This window comes from Myodes glareolus, chromosome 21 (assembly GCF_982192425.1).
Source record: "Myodes glareolus chromosome 21, mMyoGla1.1, whole genome shotgun sequence".
Lineage (NCBI taxonomy): Eukaryota > Metazoa > Chordata > Mammalia > Rodentia > Cricetidae > Myodes > Myodes glareolus.
The window spans coordinates 55,443,225-55,461,938 of NC_142046.1; the positions used below are offsets into that span (position 1 = coordinate 55,443,225).

General features: G+C 51.3%; 2 protein-coding genes across 3 annotated transcripts; both read left to right on the top strand.

Moving 5' to 3' along the window:
* Positions 1-507: 507 nt before the first annotated feature.
* On the top strand, positions 508-18,677 carry Hoxd11 (homeobox D11). Of its 2 annotated transcripts, XR_014998788.2 has the most exons (5): positions 1,745-4,428; positions 5,286-5,740; positions 16,777-16,976; positions 17,216-17,382; positions 18,294-18,677. XR_014998788.2 is itself a non-coding variant. In XM_085680942.2 (3 exons), exons 2-3 carry the CDS (start codon positions 3,654-3,656, stop codon positions 5,519-5,521), a joined length of 1,011 nt encoding a protein of 336 aa, XP_085537068.1. In that variant the 5' UTR covers positions 508-1,025; positions 2,934-3,653; the 3' UTR covers positions 5,522-5,999. The 2 variants fall into 2 exon arrangements, 1 of the variants encoding a protein (XP_085537068.1); XM_085680942.2 differs by lacking the exons at positions 16,777-16,976; positions 17,216-17,382; positions 18,294-18,677 and adding an exon at positions 508-1,025 and having other exon boundaries at positions 2,934-4,428; positions 5,286-5,999.
* On the top strand, positions 6,154-16,371 carry Hoxd10 (homeobox D10). The gene is made up of 2 exons (XM_048426113.3): positions 6,154-13,997; positions 15,389-16,371. The coding sequence occupies exons 1-2, from the start codon at positions 13,043-13,045 to the stop codon at positions 15,664-15,666; spliced, it is 1,233 nt and encodes a 410-aa protein (XP_048282070.1). The 5' UTR covers positions 6,154-13,042; the 3' UTR covers positions 15,667-16,371.
* Positions 18,678-18,714: the final 37 nt, after the last annotated feature.

Consider the following 18,714-nt stretch of genomic DNA (forward strand, 5'->3'; position numbering starts at 1 on the left):
GAAAATTAGCCTAAATATAAAATCTATCTGTGGTTCCAGCGGTGTTTTCCAAATGCATCCCCTTTACTGGTCCACACAAAATCAAAGACCACGGTGTCTCCTTCCCTAGTTGAAGTACTGGCAGAAATTTGAAACGAAGATGAGAAATAAATGCCAAAGAAGAATGATACTGAAATCTGATCATTCAGTATTCTCTCGTAGAAAGATAAATGCTTCCTCTGAAACGCGGCAGTCCATGCGGCCTCTTGACTAAGAACGAGGTTTTAAAACGAACGGTCTATTCTGTTGTTCAATCCGTTGAGAGCTCTGAAGGCCGAAGGGGGGAAGCTTTTAAGGCCCCAGGGTTCTCCCCCTTGGGAGGCAGGCTAGGGAGGCTTTCTGGCCGGAGCTAGTGGAGGAGAAATCCAGAATCATTGTAAATATTCATGTCTGGTGGTGGGGGAGGGAGGTGTGCCCCATCCCTGGCCTCTCCCAGCTGCATCCACTCCCCTCAGTGGTGGTGGGGGGCACAGCGCCCGCCCGTCCGACCGACCGTTCTTGGACAAAGGTGATCTCCCCACATTATTTTGTTTTCCAGCCTGCACTCAAGAAAGAAATCTTTTCCTAGGCTCTGCAGGGAAGGGACTGGCTCTGGGTGTTCCCCCCCACCTCCCCTGCTTTTCTCTTCTTTCGTTTCCTAAAAGAGCATAAATAATTAAAGTTTGGCAGGGAGGAAAAGCTTTCTTGCAGAACTGTAGTGGTAATAAACGAAATGACTCAGAATCCCTTCCCCAGTCAGCTTTTACGAGAGCTGCCAGACAGTGTCTGTTCACGTTCTCCAGATACCAGGGGCGCCCTGACAAAGTTAAGGTCAAGTTAGTGTCTTATCTTGGGTGGCTCAAAATTACCGCATCGCGTCTACGCGCTGCGCAGAAAGCTGTCGTTCTCGGAGCTGCTGGCCGAGCCCCGAAGGCCCTGTGTGCTTCCCTGTGTTTCGGGAAGGACTGCGTAAGCAAGGACAAGGACACAACGCCCGGGTCTTCACGGTAGGTTCTCTGGCGGGACGCGAGGGTCCAAAGGCTGTGGATTTTCCTGGTTTTTTGGGGGTGAGGACCAAAGTAGAGGGAGCTGGCGCTAAACAGTAAATCGGTCTGGGCCAGGAATGTATGCACTGGGTGCTGTGTGGGGGCGACTTGCACGCTAAGGCGTGGGGGGGGGGCGTCGCCCCTTCCCCAATGCGCCAGCGCGCCGCTGCAGATGGCGCACCCTCCCCTGCTTAAGAACGGCTCCCGCCGGAGCTGCCGTCGCCATGTCGTTGAACTTGAATGGTTCGGCCTTTCCATTTCCCTTTTCGGCGGCCAGCCGACTTCACTTTAGGGGTAACGATGTGCCTTGCAATCCACTCGTGGGGTGAGCAGAGGGAAGATGCGGATTTTTTTTTTTTTGCATCGCAAGATATGCGAAGATCAGGGGCCCTGCCGCTGCCTTCCGTCCTAGGCGACCCCAGGAACACTGTGCAGTGTCTGGGGAGCCATTTTAAAAGACAGATCCAGGGGCGTCGACCAGGAATCAGAAAGGGAGACTTGGGACTAGGATGGAGATAGGGAGGCCGATAAAAATGTGGGAGGGGGGCTCTGGGCTGGGAGAATGGTGTCAGCAGGAATCTAGGCGGGGGGGGGGGGAGATGCAGGGAGGGGTCACCTAGGACGCACAGCTAGGTGAGAGAAAGCTTGGTGAGCTTCAGCCCGCACTGCCACAGACCTGTTTGCGCAATGTGGAGGGGAGGGAAGCTGCCGTGGGAGGGGGCGGAGGAAAGAGAGGAATGGAGAAAGGAGGGAGGAGAAAAGAGAAAGGGGCAACATCGACTGGAAAATAGATATTAACTCAGATCACCCGCCTTTTCTCTGTCAGTCGGCTTGGTGCGCAGAAAGCACTGGACCCGAACTGCAGCGGCCTGGGGAAGGGAGGGAACCAGCACACAGCCAGAGCTGCCTAGCCAGGGCACGGGGCTGAAGCCCGGCCTCTATGCGGGGGTTTCCTGGGGAGAGCACTACTGAGGAACCTTTGGAGCTGGGATTTGGATTTGGGGGAAAGGCTAAAGGCCTGGTAAGCTGGAAGTGGGAGCCCAGGCCTCTTCTGGACTCCAGGACTCGGAGGGTTGCTGCAGCCCAAAGAGAGCGAGGCCTTGGAGCAAGTGGATGGGGGCTTGAAAAGTCTAAGTCGGAGCCAGGTGATAGACTCCGGCGGGGATGGAGGGAGAGGCAGAGGCTACCGAGAGTCCCCGGAGAGTCAATCGACCTCCCAGGGAGTTGTGACCATCAAACCCAAAGGCTCCAGAGGAGTCTTGGGGGCGCTCAGGCCTTAGTGAGGCTCCAATACAGTGAAAGGTCGGAGGGACCTGAACACTGAAGGGGGTGAGGAAGGCTGGAGCACCAGGGGTTTGTCTGTGGGTGGTGAGTAGGAAGGGCCCTTGTGCCGCGAGGGTAGGGCTTCACTTCCTTTTGTTCATCAGGCCCCGAGCTTTAAGGAAAGCAAGAAAGCCGGGACCTCCGGATGTCTAAGTTGGCGGGGGAAGAGAGAGAGAGAGAGAGAGAGAGAGAGAGAGAGAGAGAGAGAGAGAGAGAGAGAGAGAGAGAGAGAGAGAAAGGAGGAGGAGGAGGAGGAAGGGGCTAAAGCTAAAGAGGATGAGGGTACTGAGAAAGACTGGGGAAAAGAGAGAAAGCGGGTCGAGACGGAGACGATGAAAGGAAAAAAAAGAGGAAGACAGGAGAGAGAAAGGAGACAAGTGAAGATTGAGAAAGAAATAAGGGACAGGAACGGAGCGAAAAATCTGGAAGAGAAAGGGTCGAGTAGGCACCGAGGCCCAGGCCAAGGCTAGCGTCCGGGAGTCGTTTTTCCAGGGTCTGCACACTTGTCCCTGGTGTCAGAACCCAAGAGAGTCAAATCTCTACCAGCCGGAACGCACTCCTCAGAGAAATATGTAAATCAGGGCTCTCAGCGCCCTGGAGAGTGTCGCAATTACGCCCCTTGAACAAGAAGCAACAAGCTCCCAGCCGGTGAGCTACAGAGGGTGGCAGCGTCGCGGGGGAGGGAGCGGTTGCAGGAAAGGTGGGGGGTGGGAACCTCACACTCTCACACCTAGTCCCCTGTGCCAGGGCCGGGCTCCCCCCACCTCTCTCTGCTGCTCTCCCTTCCCCCTTTCCCCCCCTCCTTCTCCCTCCCTCCTCCTCCCCTCCGGCCTAGGTCCGGGTACTTAAAGCAGCGCGGGCGGGCTAAGGCGGGCGGGCGGCCCAGTCCGGTGGCAGCAGATGCGCCCAGCGGTGGCAGCCGCCGGTGGCGCGCAGGTGACCGGCCTGCAGCGCAGCCTGGTCAGGGAGTGCCCTGGGAGAGTTGGCAGGAGCTGGAGGCCGTTCCGCCCCCAGCGTGCGCGCGTCTCGGCGCCAGGAGCCGTCCCGGGGCGTGTTGGCGAGTGCTGATATAGATATAAGGACATTTCTCTCCATGGCGTCACGTGACATAATTACCACCAGAATCAATCAAGATGAATTGCACGTCAGCGCCCGGTGGGGATTTTTGCTTAGTTGATCCTGGCCCAAGCCTCTTGTGCAATCGATGGCTCAGGTTGGAGGCGCGGGGAGCGGCCCGAGGCTTGCCGGCGTGCACGCCGCGCAGCCATGAACGACTTTGACGAGTGCGGCCCGAGCGCAGCCAGCATGTACCTGCCGGGCTGCGCTTACTACGTGGCCCCGTCGGACTTCGCCAGCAAGCCGTCGTTCCTTTCGCAGCCGTCCTCTTGCCAGATGACTTTCCCTTACTCGTCCAACCTGGCGCCGCACGTCCAGCCCGTGCGGGAGGTGGCCTTTCGCGACTACGGCCTGGAGCGCGCCAAGTGGCCATACCGAGGCGGCGGCGGTGGCGGCGCGGGGGGCGGCGGCGGGGGCGGCCCCGGCGGGGGTGGCGGTGGCTCCGGGGGATACGCTCCCTACTACGCCGCGGCGGCGGCGGCAGCGGCGGCCGCAGCTGCGGCCGAGGAAGCGGCCATGCAGCGGGATCTGCTCCCGCCAGGCGGCCGCCGGCCAGACGTGCTCTTCAAGGCTCCCGAGCCGGTATGTGGCGCTCCCGGGCCGCCGCACGGTCCCGCGACAGCCGCCTCCAACTTCTACAGCGCCGTGGGTCGCAACGGCATCCTGCCCCAGGGCTTTGATCAGTTCTACGAGGCGGCGCCAGGTCCCCCATTCGCCGGCCCGCAGCCCCAGCCTTCGCCCGCGCCGCCGCAGCCCGAGGGCGCCGCTGACAAGGGCGACCCAAAGGCCGGGACTGGTGGTGGCGGGGGCAGTCCCTGCACCAAGGCGACTCCCGGTCCGGAGCCCAAGGGGGCCGCAGAAGGCGGCGGTGGCGAAGTCGAGGGCCCCCCGGGGGAGGCGGGGACCGAGAAGAGCAGCGGCACAGGTAGGAGACGGGCGCGGGCCGAGGGGCTGGCCCGGGGCGGTGGCGGGGGAGGGGGGTGCGGCGGGGACCTCCCTCTGCTTGCGCCCGTTTTATGTGCTACTTTATAAGCATTTGAGGGGGTTTATACATCCTATAAGATTTCCCGGGTCGTTGTAAAGCGTGTTTATGATAGGAAACCAATTTAGGTGGGCTTAAGGTAGACTTCGAAGAGGACATTAATCGCTCTAGAGAGCTTTCCCTCTCTCTCTCTCTCTCTCTCTCTCTCTCTCTCTCTCTCTCTGTGTGTGTGTGTGTGTGTGTGTGTGTGTGTGTGTGTGTGTGTGTGTGTTTGTAGGGGGTGTGTTGAGGACCTAAGAGAAGAACGTTTGGAGCCAATTGGTGAGTGGGAACAGGGAAGTCTCCTGCCTTTCAGGGAGGGGGTAGGTGATCTTCGAACTGGACTTAATCCAAGTGTGTCTGGCTGACACACAGCTTGGAGTTGTGCAGATGCCCCCGGTGGGCGCGCTTCTGTCTCTCTTCCCTCGGGTTCCAATTCAGAGCCTGCCTTGCCCTCTTTTTCCTATCTCAGTACCAGGCTGAAGTGTGTGTGTGTGTGTGTGTGTGTGTGGTGTGTGTGTGTGTATGTGTGTGTGTATATATGTGTGTGTGTATGTGTGTGTGTCCCCGGGCGTGAACACTTGTCCACGCCCGCACGCTCCTGTGCCCGCCCATATATCATCCCCCACGAAGCAGGCAGGGCCTTTCAACGGCCGCAAGGGACGTCCCTAACCCGGCCAAGGCCTGGCCCTAGCTCAGTGGCCAGAGCGGGTGGGGGCAAGCAGCAGCCTTTCTCACCCCTTGGTCTCTTTGCTTTGCAGTGGCCCCCCAGAGGTCCCGGAAAAAGCGCTGTCCCTACACCAAGTACCAGATTCGCGAACTGGAACGCGAGTTTTTCTTTAATGTATACATAAACAAAGAGAAAAGACTCCAACTCTCTCGGATGCTCAACCTCACTGACCGGCAAGTCAAAATCTGGTTCCAGAACCGTAGGATGAAAGAAAAGAAACTGAACAGAGACCGTCTGCAGTATTTCACTGGAAACCCCTTATTTTGAGAGCTCCAAGAAGCGCCCCCTCCCCAGAGCCCCACTCACCCACCCTCCTCCCCACCAGCCTGCCCTCCGCAGGCCCAATGTCCTTGGGTTCAATGACGCCTCTTCTCTGTGGAACTTCACGATTCCTTCTCGCGGTCAACTCGGGACCTCCCAGCGACCACTGCAGCCTGAGGACGAGGCCGGGGACTTGGCCGAGCGGATCCTAATAAGGGGAAAATGGTAAATGCAATCGTCCCTTTACAGTTTTACCGCCAATGTGTTCTTGTCCCTCCTCTCCTGGTGGATGCGGCGGGATCTGTAGGGAGTTAGGCCACGGGGCTGGAAGGAGTGGTGTTTGTGTTGAGTTTAAGAAATCCCTTTCTTCCCCCTCAGTGAACACAGATTATTTAAACTCTGGGAAATGTACCTTTGGGCATGAGTCACTGTCTTTTTGTGTGTGAATAAATGGTTTCTAGCAAAATGGAGGTTACAGCTTCAATACACTGCATGGATTTTTTACTGTTTGACAAAGTCTAGTAGCTTACCAGGTTATCTTAGTGACCAGAACCCTGTTCCCCATGCAACGGAATAACCGCTGGAGCACTTTTTAATCTCTCTGTGATAGGAGTTGGTCCTTCACACCCCTGTAGACTACACTGGCTTTAAAAACCACCATAGTGTTACACTTCTGAATTGGCTATGAGATCCAGCAATGCTGGTTGCCTTTTTTTTCCAGGCAACAAGGTTTAAGCAGTAGGAGCCTGAGGAGCAAATTCTCAGCCCACCCCCTCCTCTAGTCTAATGAACTTGGAATTTTTGGAAAGACAAAAAAAATCCAAAATGTTAAATTAATTTGAAGATCCAAATTATCTCTTAAGAAGGTCAAAGAGCCAGAGTTCCTTAAAGAAGAAAAACCCTCTGTGTGAGGCGGGAAGTTTTGTCAAAAGGGAGTTAAGAGGTGCAGGGAGCATGCGGTCCTTCTGCTGTCACAGGGAGCATGAAGCAGAGAATGTAAGACACCCCCCCCCAGCTAAGTCCAGGGGCTGCTCAACTGCTTCTTGCCACATTTATCGCTTTAAGTTAAAGAATGTGGTGAGGGTTGCACTGCACTTTCTGTCACAGGACCAAGCCAGGCTGTTTACAAAACCTTGAACTGTCTAGACAACACCATAAAAGCCCAAGTTCTAAACAGCTTAATTGGGTTATATTATACACCTTCTGGTGGGCCCAAAAGAGATTTCCGCACTGTGCAATAAACCGGAGAAGTGAGAAAAGCCTCTCCTTCTCTGAAAAGAGTGAAGTGGGTCTTATGGCTCTCAACCTCCCAGAAACCCAAAGTCAAAATATAAAACCCTAAGGTACACAGCACCCCACGCCTCACCTGAGGAAGTGTGCTTTTCGAATTATAAATTTTTTAATTGCTGAAGCTTTGGGGGGAGGTAAAGAAAAACATAAGTGCATAAGTGTATGCCTTTGAACTTCCAAAATGTCAAGGTCACCACCTTTAACCTCTCTGAATAATTAGGCGCCTTAAAGCTCTTCTGTGATTTCCAACCACCACCCACTCTCATAATACATGCTCACACATCCAGGCCCTTGCACATATTTATGGCCGTACAGAATCATACTGGGGGTTCACCATAAATCTAAGAAAATTCCTAATTTCAGGATCAATAACCTTAATTTCCCCCCAAACACTAGAATAATTCAATAACAATTGACTTCTTAGGAAAAAAAATAAAAACACTTGTTAGATCAAAATGCCTATGAACTATTAGTAGAGTTAGGATGTACTGAGAAATTGGGACGCTCTTAGAAAGAGTTTCTCTTTGCTGTCATGAAGAACCGCAGTTTTTTAAAAGGCGGTTAAGAGAGTAAGTTCTCATCAGACTTATGCCAAACCTTAGCATTTGAAAGCCATTTGCCACCCTGTTAAATAAACTCTGACACTTTCTAAGATTTAGAATAAAATAAAATCTATTTGTACTACTTTTTAACACATTTCTCAATTTTTGATAAAGGATGCAATAGAAAAAAAGCAGATAATCAAATTATTTCTCTCAGAAAAGGATTATTTTGTTTACAATCTGAGCAGTGGTTTTACATGTAAATGCCCTAATAGTAAGATATTCCTGGGAGATTAAAACTGGTTGATTTTTTTTCTTCATCTTTCTTCTTTTAACTGCGGCTAAATGAGCAAGCTGTGTGCCAGCCAGCATACACCAGGAGAACGCGAGAAATACTATTTTCCGTTTGCAAGAACCTCTACAGCCACACGAGGGCGCGCTCACGTTCCAGAAACCTTATTTGCCAAGAGCCTGCGGTACCTTATTTTCCAATACTAGGCTCTAATAAGGGATCTTGGCCCACCCGTTAGAAACAGCCAGCAGTTAAGGTGTTTCTGTCTCCTTGTTCTAAGCAGCCATGATTGCGAGAAGTGGTAGAGAGACAGAGAAAAAGAGGCCATCAGTGTTCTGAAATAGGGGATCCCCTAATCCGTTGTCTTCTCAAAGATAAAGCCGCTGCAAAAAAAAAAAAAAAAAAAATCCTTGGTATATAACCTTATGGTGTTGAGAAGATATTTTTAAAAGACAAATATCTGTGGTTTGAAATTCGTCATGGCCACTGCGAGTTAATTAAATCGGGGAATGTCTATTTTCATGTTGGTTTAAGTGTGGCGAGCGGTGACAAACGTAAGGTCCCTCCCATCTCCCCCAAACCGCACGCGTCTTCTGAGCTTTCAAACGGCTGGGATGATTAAAAGGCTTTTGTTTAAAACAGATTAGGGCGTTGGCAACTTAGCTGAGTGTGTGCTTAGAAAAAAAAAATTGAATCTCCATGAGGACCGCGGGCGTCGTTCTGGGCTGAAGATTCCGGTCCTTGCTTGGCTTGGTGCTACCCCTGACTACCCAAGGGACAGAGAAGGCTAGAAGCTGGGGTGCGGGTGCCAGACAGGACTGATGCGGTTTCTGGAGATAGTAGACTCTTTGCGAGGACGTTTGGATGTCAAAGTGTTGTGAATGGGGACGCATTTGAAGTAACCTGGCATTGTACTTGACGGAATCCGGGCCACCTTTCCTGGTTGCCCGCCGACCTTGAGGTGCGCAGTTTTGCTTTGGGCACAATCTCTCACAAACGGTTAAAATCGCTCCTGAGATTCACTGTCCCTGCAAAGCCCTGGGCACTGGGAAATGTCTGCGTCTCCTCTGCTTGCATCCTTTTCCGGGGTTCAAAAGTATGAAGATGGGGCTCCCGGGCATGGGCGGCTCAAAGGGAGGATGGCGGATCCCTTTCACCCCCTAAGTTCCTTGAGAAGAGCCTGTAGGCCCCGGAATTTGCACTGACCTCTGTCTCCCTCCCTCCATTCGCCAGATCTCAGGCTTTAGGGTCCTTCTGTCCGCTAATTCTCCAGGCCTCCAGGAGCTGGTTTTGCGTGAGGGAGGCTGGGGCGCCGTGACTCCCGGCTAGGCGCCAGCAAGAGGCGTGGATGTTCCCCGCGCGGATACCCGGCTCCTCCTGTCCTGCTGCCGGTCCGGGTTAGCTCTTGTAAAGCGCCCTTTCTTAGGGCCTAACCCGGGTTTTAGTCTATGTGGGGTGAAACCTCCCTCCCCAAATGTCGTTGTGTCCCTTTGTAGGCGCCCCCATCCACCGCGCATCTGTCTGTGCGGGGCCCCTTGGCCTTGGCTGGCGGCGGCCGCCGGCGGACCACCGGTGCTGAGCGGTCTGCAGTGTCATTTCTCCCGGCAGCGCCAGCCCAACATGGGCCTAATACAGGCCAGGGGATGGGACCAAGAACTTCGGGGGCTGAAAACCTCCTCTTCTTGAGCCGGCTAGGGTGCGTGGGACTCCTTGACGGCGGCCACCGATCCGGAGGCGCCGAGTTCTCAGATTCTGAAGAAGAGAGAAAATGCGCCAAGTAGGAGTCTTTTGTGTCTGTAAATAGAAAGAGGCTCAGCCCTTCTCGATCCCTTTCGGTCATCTCTGTAGATCCCTTTACTGAGTCGATGGTAGTCTCCCGGTTGCCCCTTCGATTTCTTTTCCCCTTGGTGCGATAGTACACAGTGCAACCCAGAGGGGCGTCCTGGGGAGGCAGCTTTTAATTTGTTCCTAACCATCCTATCTCTAGAGAGTGACAGAATCCAGAGGCGACTCATAGGTCTAATTTAGGGAGACTCTAGGAGCCCTTAGGTCCCCTTAGGCCCAGAGCCTCCACCCCACGTTCCCGAAGAAGACAAGAAAGTGCAAATGCAAACCGCTTTATTATGATGATTATTAATTATTGCAAATGCTAATTTCTTGCTAAAGCGACCTTTCAAATTTTCTCTGGAAAGAACTGTGCCAGGGCGACAGGCATCTTGTTACAAATATGGGTACACATCTCCTTTACGATGCAATATTGACTTATTATTAATGCTAACTGCTCTAGATGATCTAAAGATGATTTTTTTAAAATACCAGCAACTACATTAAACACTGAGCAAAATAAAAGTCGCCCTTAAAGCTACTGTCTTTTCCTTCCGTTTGCTTTGTGTCAGTTCTAAGGTCTTAAGGCACAGCTTCTGTCCTCAGAGTATTTTCATTTTGCTCAAGTATTTAAATTCTATAAATCTAACATATTGACAAATTTCCCTCTGAGGACTCAGTCTGAAGGCAGAAATTCAAAAGAGAAAAAAATAGAATTTTGAGAGTATAAATTGCATTTTTAAAATTAACATACACAATTTTTCCCCCTGTCTTTGAGTGGAGATCTATTTAAACCCTAATCCAATACGAGGTGACTTTGAGCTTGAAGCATTAGGGACACTGAAACAGAAAGACCCCCACACAGAGCAGGCAGAGCTGCCTCTGCAACTTCACTGAAGACTTACCAGTTCAGGAAGGAATTGCTTGTTTTTAGACTGGGTGTTTTCTTCGTGTATAAATAAAGATTATGAAAGGGCATTTGATGGGCATAAAATTCCTGATTAGATCGAACAGCCCTTCCTTGCTTGGGATTAGAAAAATCGGGCTGTGGAATTCTGGGCAGCTCTCCTGGCCGAGATACAAGGCAACACAATGCTAAAGCGCCAAGCTGGCGTCAGGGCGACTGCCGAGAAGAGGGAGTGCAGCGGGCACTGTGTCCGGCCCTGGGCACGGTTAGCTGTAGCTCAGGATTTGATCGCCACAATGTAAAAAGGGAATTTCTGAGGTGCTAATCAGTGGCTGTTAGGTTTGAACAGGATCTGAGCAACCTGGAAGCAAACGTCTCAATTTTTTTCCTCTCCTATGCCTTACTTAACACCTCACACCCCTCCCCAGCTTAAACCTAGCCACCCCGGTGGAAAGGTAATGTTTAAGTCTCCGGCTTCACCACCGGGGTGCAGCAGCCAGAGCAGTTGAAGGCGCCAGGCTTTTAACCTGACAATGATGTTGTATTTGAACAGCTGCGTAAAGGTTTAAAAGGTCTGTCTCATTGCCACCGTGGAGTTTTTTAAAAGGGGTTATTGTTTGGGCGAGGGCACTGAGAGGGGGCTAGCCAATCGGTCCCAAGGCCGAAAATAACGTTCAACGCCTGTTTTCATCAGGCCCGGAGAAATTCCTTTAGGGGAGGGAGGGGACAAAGGACTTTTGGGGGGGAAGTGAAATGTTTTTGTGAAGGAGCAACTAGGTTTCCCCAGAATGCTTAGGCGCCTTAAGAAGCATCGAACCCCAAAGAAATGTTCTGTTGAGGTGGAAAGCAGATTTATCTACAAGTTCAGTCTCTGGGCCTGAAATCCAAGGCCAGTCCCTTCCTGGGTGAGTGGGAAAGAAGAGAACACAGAAGTCTCCTCGGACTGAGAACTGGTTCACGGTCACAGTTTCCGGGTCCGTTTTACTTTCTTGACCGTCAGGGAAGGGGCCCCCCCCGGAAGGCCGAAGGATAGCTCCCACACACAGGCAGGGCCCCTGGTCCAGGGCAAGTCTTTGGAAATCAAGGTTAAAGTTCCCCGCTGCTGTCCTTAGGCCCCGGCTTCCGCAGGGCGGCTCTCCGCCTGCAGCCAGAGAAGGAGGGAGGAAGTTGTTCAAGTTTCTCTCATAAAACTCTGAGTTTCCATGGTGGTGGTGGCAGTGGTTGCTCTTTAATGAGCTGGACCACAACCCCAGACCATATCCTCTTTATAAAACTTTCCCTCGCCAGAGGAAACGGAAGGCTAAGATTTTCCCATCTCATTCCCCCTCTCGTCCAAGCAAAACCTTGTCAAAGAATTTTAGGGATTGACCAAAACTATAAAATTTAACTTGTGACAAAAGTCTAGCTTTTAATATTTGACGATTTGTGTTAAAACAAAAATTGACCTTCTTGGTTAGTAGCGAAGGGGAAAAATCAATAGTATAATTTTCAATAATTCATAAAGCGAACGCCATTATGCTAAATCTTAACTATTAATCTTATCCTTTACAAAGTCTCGATTGATTTGTTAATAAAATATCTTCCCGTTTGTGGCAACAGTGGGTATAACTCTTTAAAAACCCTCAGAAGCAAGAAAATTACCAAGGAGCCCAAGAATGTAGATGAGAATTTTATTGATCGCCCTGATTCTTCTTAATATGTATTAATAAATTCCACAACCTTTTGTACCTTGCACTTGTCAGAAACCAATGCTTTTACAAAATCCATAAAAGGAAAACATATTTTTCCTTGCAGAAGCCTCAGATGACACCTTTGCTTTGCTCTCTCTTTGCTCTGGCCCCCGCTTTCTAAAACTTGTGGAGTCCGAGAGTCAGAGTTTTCCCCTTTCTTTTGAAAAAAAATATTTTCTTTTATCCTTCCTTCCTCTCTGCCCTGTGCTATCAGGGAAAGGAAATCTCGGTTTAGCTGTCTCTGGGAGCCCGAGGAACACTTTCGCGGATAGGGAATGGCTGGCGAGGATTATCTCCATCCAAGCTAGAAGCTCCCAGCAGTCGGGCCCCTCAAAGGTCAGGGTGTGGTTACTCTGACAGTCTAGGCTCCAGGAGCTCATGGGTGCCGAGGCGCCCCGAGTCCGGGTCGAATGGTCGAAGGAGAGGGTAACTACGGGCTGGAATCTTTCTTCGTGCTCCGGATTTGCCCAGCTGCGTGGCCTCTCGACCTTTCGCGGCCCTTTACGCTAGTGCTTACCGCGACACCTTGGTTGTACCATCTTTGCAGCGGAGAGTTTTTTCCTTTGGACCCCTAGGGGGGATGTTTCAGAACCAGAGGAATCGAACTCACGTTCCCATCTGCCCAGTACTAAATTAACCAGCCCGTGCCCCTACCCCTTGCTCGGAACCGGCCCTCTGGGTCGCGTTCTGCCTGGGTATGTGCAGGGAAAAACGTTTCTAAGAGCAGGCGCCACCGCGCTCTGACTTCCCTCAGTGCGCGTGTCCTCCCGGAGGGCCCTCGGATCAAGCCTTTCCTTCCGCCAGCGTGGCCCGGTGGCCGGGTAGGGGACTCGAGTGGGACAGGCAGGTCGGCCAAACAAGCCCCGGGAGACCGGCTGGCCGGCCAGCAGCAGTGCTCTGGGCCGGTTGTTTCCAACGCGCACTATCACCGGCGCTTAGTAGATGTCGCTGTTGTCCGTGCTTACGCGGCCGGCCGGCCGGGCTCTGGAACACGTGACCTGCAAGGAGGCTGCGGCTCAAGGCCATTTTCAAATCTCATTGGCTTGGTTGTCATGTGGTCGGCAGAGGCATCCACAATTACACCGGGAATGTTTTCCTAGAGATGTCAGCCTACAAAGGACACAATCTCTCTTCTTCAAATTCCTCCCCAAAATGTCCTTTCCCAACAGCTCTCCTGCTGCTAATACTTTTTTAGTAGATTCCTTGATCAGTGCCTGCAGGAGTGACAGTTTTTATTCGAGCAGCGCCAGCATGTACATGCCACCACCTAGCGCAGACATGGGAACCTATGGAATGCAAACCTGTGGACTGCTCCCGTCTCTGGCCAAAAGAGAAGTGAACCACCAAAATATGGGTATGAATGTGCATCCTTATATACCTCAAGTTGACAGTTGGACAGACCCGAACAGATCTTGTCGAATAGAGCAACCTGTTACACAGCAAGTCCCCACTTGCTCATTCACCGCCAACATTAAAGAAGAATCCAATTGCTGCATGTATTCTGATAAGCGCAACAAACTCATTTCTGCCGAGGTCCCTTCGTACCAGAGGCTGGTCCCTGAGTCCTGTCCCGTTGAGAACCCCGAGGTTCCTGTCCCTGGATATTTTAGACTGAGTCAGACCTACGCCACCGGGAAAACCCAAGAGTACAATAACAGCCCCGAAGGCAGCTCCACTGTCATGCTCCAGCTCAACCCTCGTGGCGCGGCCAAGCCGCAGCTCTCGGCTGCCCAGCTGCAGATGGAAAAGAAGATGAACGAAACCGCGAGCGGCCAGGAGCCCACCAAAGTCTCCCAAGTGGAGAGCCCAGAGGCCAAAGGCGGCCTTCCAGAAGAGAGGAGTTGCCTGGCTGAGGTCTCGGTGTCCAGTCCCGAAGTGCAGGAGAAGGAAAGCAAAGGTCGGTATGAACAGAGTTGCCACCCCAATGGGGCGCGCAGTCCGGTAAACCCTCGGAAAGGGAGCGCTCGGGTATCCAAAGCGGAGTCCAGGCAGCGGAACCCAGCGCCCGACTGGGCAGGTGCTGCTCCACCCGGCTTTTAGAGGGGAGATCTCAGCCTTGAGAAGGTCCCTGATTCTCTCCCGCTGCCTTGGCCCTCCCGACCGGTCCTGGCCCCACGTTGATGGCGCCTGGGTAGAGGAAAGGCTTGGCGGGTTTATCTGTCCTGAGCCAGACCCGAAATGCAACAAAGAGCTAAAAGGAGACCAACGGCTTGTAAACAGGGCTCCAGTGGCCCTTTTTCTTTGGCTCAGATTTGAAACCCTAGTTTTGCCTTGCACTCAGGGATCATTTTAAAGTGGCCCAAGACATCGTGTTTGTGTTCAAGGGTTTGCACCCCGCATCCTGCGATCTAAGAGGGGAAGGAAATGGTTTGGCCGCTTGGTGCTTGGGTGAGGAAGCAGAGGGCGTCTTGCCTTTGCTGGGCTAGGTAACCTTGGCTTTGTCTGGGGAAAGTGTTGCAGGCTTTGCAACCTTATACAAAGAGAGCAAAGGCGGAAGAGGGGGAGAAGGGACCTGCATTGCCCACTTAGGGCTGGGATAAGGCAAAGAACCAGGGCTATGGGTTCCTAAGATGGAATCTTGCCCACCCCATCCCTGCAGTCTGTCCTTGAGTGTCTACTGGTGGGCCACAGAGTTATGTTTCTGAAGGAATGCTTTTGTGTGAGGGCAAAGAAACATTTTAAAATTGAGGGATTTCTTGGGGGACTGCAACAATGCCCAGGCAGGGTGGAGAAGGTATTCCTGTTTGTTTATCTCTTGAAAGAATGTGGCTCCCAATAAGCCTGGTTGTGGGACTCCCTGTCTGCCCAGGAGAGGTGGGTAAGAAGCGGCCGATTTGGGGCCTTGAAGCAGCAGGGAGATTGGTAAGATGCTCAAAGTGTCATTTCTATTCCTGTCCTGTCATGGACTGAGCACTTAGGATGTTGCTGGGGAAATTTGTAAACTTTACTATTAAAGTAACGTTTTGTGCAAATCATAAAGTTGTGTAGCAGAGAGAGAGAGAGAGATAGAGAGAGAGAGAGAGAGAGAGAGAACCAACCCTTGGTACAGAATATCCTTCTGTATTTATTGTATTAATTTAAGTATTGAGCCATCTCTCCTAAGTATTTAGTTCTAATTTGGTATCAATTTAAAATCCCCTTCATGCCCCACCTTTGTGGGTAATGTTTAATACCAGCATTGTCCAAAGCAGCTTGTCTGCCAGCAGGGTCATGGCCAAGGGTATATTTGAATGGACTGAGAGAAAAAAAAATTCTTGATTTTTTTTCTTCTCCCTTTAATTTTGTTAGAGGAAATCAAGTCTGATACTCCAACCAGCAATTGGCTCACTGCAAAGAGTGGCAGAAAGAAGAGGTGCCCTTACACTAAGCACCAAACGCTGGAATTAGAAAAAGAGTTCTTGTTCAATATGTACCTCACCCGCGAGCGCCGCCTAGAGATCAGTAAGAGCGTTAACCTCACCGACAGGCAGGTCAAGATTTGGTTTCAAAACCGCCGAATGAAACTCAAGAAGATGAGCCGAGAGAATCGAATCCGAGAACTGACCGCCAACCTCACCTTTTCTTAGGTCTGAGGCCCACGTGAGGCCAGGATCCGAGAGGGGGCACCGTGTTCCAGGCCCGAGTGCTGGAGGACTGGGAAGGCGGAAACAAAACCCCTTCATTGCTCTTTGTTCTGTTCTGTTCTGTTCTGTTTTCCTGCTAGAATGTGACTTTGGGGTCATTCTGTTCGTGCTGCAAGTGATCTGTAATCCCTATGAGTATATATATATTAAAAAACTTAGCACGTGTAATTTATTTTTTTTTCATCGTAATGCAGGGTAACTATTACTGCGCATTTTCATTTGGGTCTTAACTTATTGGAACTATAGGACATCCATCCAACCATCTACTCATCCACCCATCTACCCAGCCAGCAATGTGACTTTTCCACGCTTTCCCTCACATAAAACTTCTCTGTGTGTGGTTAGTCCATGAACTCATGTCATTTCGAAAACATCCAGTACTTTAAAAAAAAATACATAGTATATATATTTCAAACGAATAAGAAAACCCACAAACTTTGGGGGGAGGGGGACTTTAAAAAGCACATTACAATGTATCTTTTCACAAATGAACTTAGCAATTGTCCTTGGTGAAATGGAGTATTGATGACGTATGCCTTGTAGCCTTTCCCTTGTGGTGCATCTGTGGTTTGGTAGAAGTACAACAGCAGCCTGTGCTTTCTGTGCATGTTCTGGTCGCATGTATAATGCAATAAACTCTGGAAATGAGTTTGTTCCCTTTGCTTTCTGAAATGGACATACGTCATGGTCATGGTGGAGATGAAGCCTTTGGGAAGGGTCTTTTCTGACTAAACTGCCTGCTTGGGGCAGTCGGGTAGGGAAGTGGGGATGGGCAGGAGAAAGGAGATAGGAGGGGGAAAGCTGGAGGGGACCTAGGGTGCTAGACTGGGGCAGTGAGAATTCGTCCTGAGACTCTTCCTAACTGGGAAGCGTGTCCTGTCCTCTCCCACCCTCCAATTCTGTTCATATATTTGCATTCTCAATAGGACGAGCTTCCCCCTAGCCTGAGCCTGGTAAGTAAGCCTGTGCCCTGTGCTGGTTTTTACTTTCAGTTCCCCATCTCTGTGTTTTCTTCTCTTTGGTTTTTGGTTATATTATTTTTCATGCTTCCAGTGAGCTCTCGATGACTTCTGGCTGGGGAATCCGCCATCAGGGACTGGGCTGGAACTAGTAATGCCCACCTGAAACCTGTCCGGCCTCCATTACAAGAACAAGCAACAGCCTAGCATGGCACCGGATCCAATCCCTTCCCCCTTTCTCATTCCTACCCATCCCAAGCTCAAGACAACCAGGCCCAGTGACACCAAGGCTGGGTGAGTTCTCTCATCTTACTTTACCTTGGTTCCTTTCTGAAAGGGATTTATGTTCCAGCCATTACCTTTCAGGGGCCCACATGGATTTTTTTTAAAGGAAAAAGTGGAAATATTCTCCCCAGTCAAATCTCTCACTATTATAACAAAGTGCTCACTGTAGCTGAGCAGAGAGAGGATTGAAAGAGGATTTGCAGGTAACCGTGACTTCCCAACAAGTCCAATGATCCTTTTACACATAGATTGGAAAATTCAAGCCAGCTTCCGTGGAATGTGCACCATTGAGCCAGATTCATCTAGTCCTGCCAGGGGAAGGGGACAAGGTTCTTGTGGGAAGAGGTGACGGAATTCGTTGCCCTAGGTCCAGCCTGTGGTTTCCTCCCATCCTCAAAGACCCATCATAAAACAGGTTTGTTTTTTCTTTCTATTTCTTTCGTTCCTCCTTTTTTTTTCTTTTACGTTTTTAAACACAGGCCCTGTTCCTCCCCAAGAACAATCTCTGTAGTCTCTCAGAACTTCGGAGCCCCCATCCAAACAGTGGCTCAGTACCTACTGTTTTAAACTGTCTTTCCCAAACCCCCAATCCTCCCAAGTTCCAAGACAGATCCCTTTTGGGGTTGATTTCCTGGGGCTGGTAGAAAGAGGTGTCTGACTCAATACTAGCTTGAGAGGACTGGAATAAATTTGCCCCTGAATTACCTTGGATAGGCAAAAAAGAAGAAGAGCAATATTAACATCTGCATTTCTCCCAGCGATGTGGGGAGTGCCATTCGTTTCTGATAGGGGGAAACCTGTGCTACAGGAAAAGGGCAGGCCCCCTGAAACAAAATCAGAGAGCCATTCGTAAAGGCAATCAATCAGGCCCTAAGTAGCCATTTACCCCCTTTCTTTCCGGGGCTGGAGGTGGGCTGGGAGCCCTCCAAGGGTGCGCTGGGCAACTTGTAGAGCGAGGAATATGCCCTTCTCAATCGCCGCCGGCCGTGCGGCTTTTGTCTCGGCTCCCAGCCGGGCTTTGTACCATGGATTTGGGAGTGACAATGGGCATTTCTCTCAGATTCAAGGCTGCCCAGCCTTACCTCTGAAGGCAAGGAGGGAAAACTGAGAAGGGAGTGGCTCAGAGACCTGTCCTTTCCTCTGGATTTTGAAGACATCTTCAGAATCCGTTTGCAGGCCTCTCCATGTGAAAGGCACGTAGCGTAGCGGCCCTGCCCACGGAGATGCGTTTCCCACCGGTCTCACTGAGGCAAGGCTTATTTGGCCAGTGAGAGCTAGCCTTGCTGGCGTTCGGGATTTTCCCTCTGTGGCATGTTTTTCTTTCAGGCCATTCCAGAAGGCCAGAAAAAGATGTGGCACCACGACCATCACTGGGACTCCTTGGGACTCCTGTGCTCACCGCCTATCCGAGGGCAGAGAGAAGCCCCTCGGAGGCCGCCCCTGCAGAGACCGCACTGAGCTGGACCAGGCCCGGGAGTCCGGTTGCCCCAGCTCACCCCTTGGGCCTTGGGCGTGTGCCTAGCCTCATGTCGAGGATGTCTGTGTGGCTGCCCGGGGAGTGTGTGAGTGTGGTAGAGGGAGGGGGCCCTTCGAGCTGCTCCATCCGTCCGTTTTATTAGGGACACATTAATCTATAATCAAATACACCTCATAAAATTTTTATTGAAAGGCATAATATCATTACAGAGGTCTTCCACCTGTTTTAAACAACACGACAGGCTGTGAGAGCGTGTGTGGGTACGCGTGG

Bases quoted from the DNA above. Each gene is read 5' to 3' on its own strand.
- Hoxd11 (XM_085680942.2), top strand. From the start codon at position 3,654: ATGAACGACTTTGACGAGTGCGGCCCGAGCGCAGCCAGCATGTACCTG. The intron at 4,429-5,285 runs GTAGGAGACGGG...TTTGCTTTGCAG, and splicing joins CGAGAAGAGCAGCGGCACAG to TGGCCCCCCAGAGGTCCCGG.
- Hoxd10 (XM_048426113.3), top strand. From the start codon at position 13,043: ATGTCGCTGTTGTCCGTGCTTACGCGGCCGGCCGGCCGGGCTCTGGAA. The intron at 13,998-15,388 runs GTCGGTATGAAC...TAATTTTGTTAG, and splicing joins GCAGGAGAAGGAAAGCAAAG to AGGAAATCAAGTCTGATACT.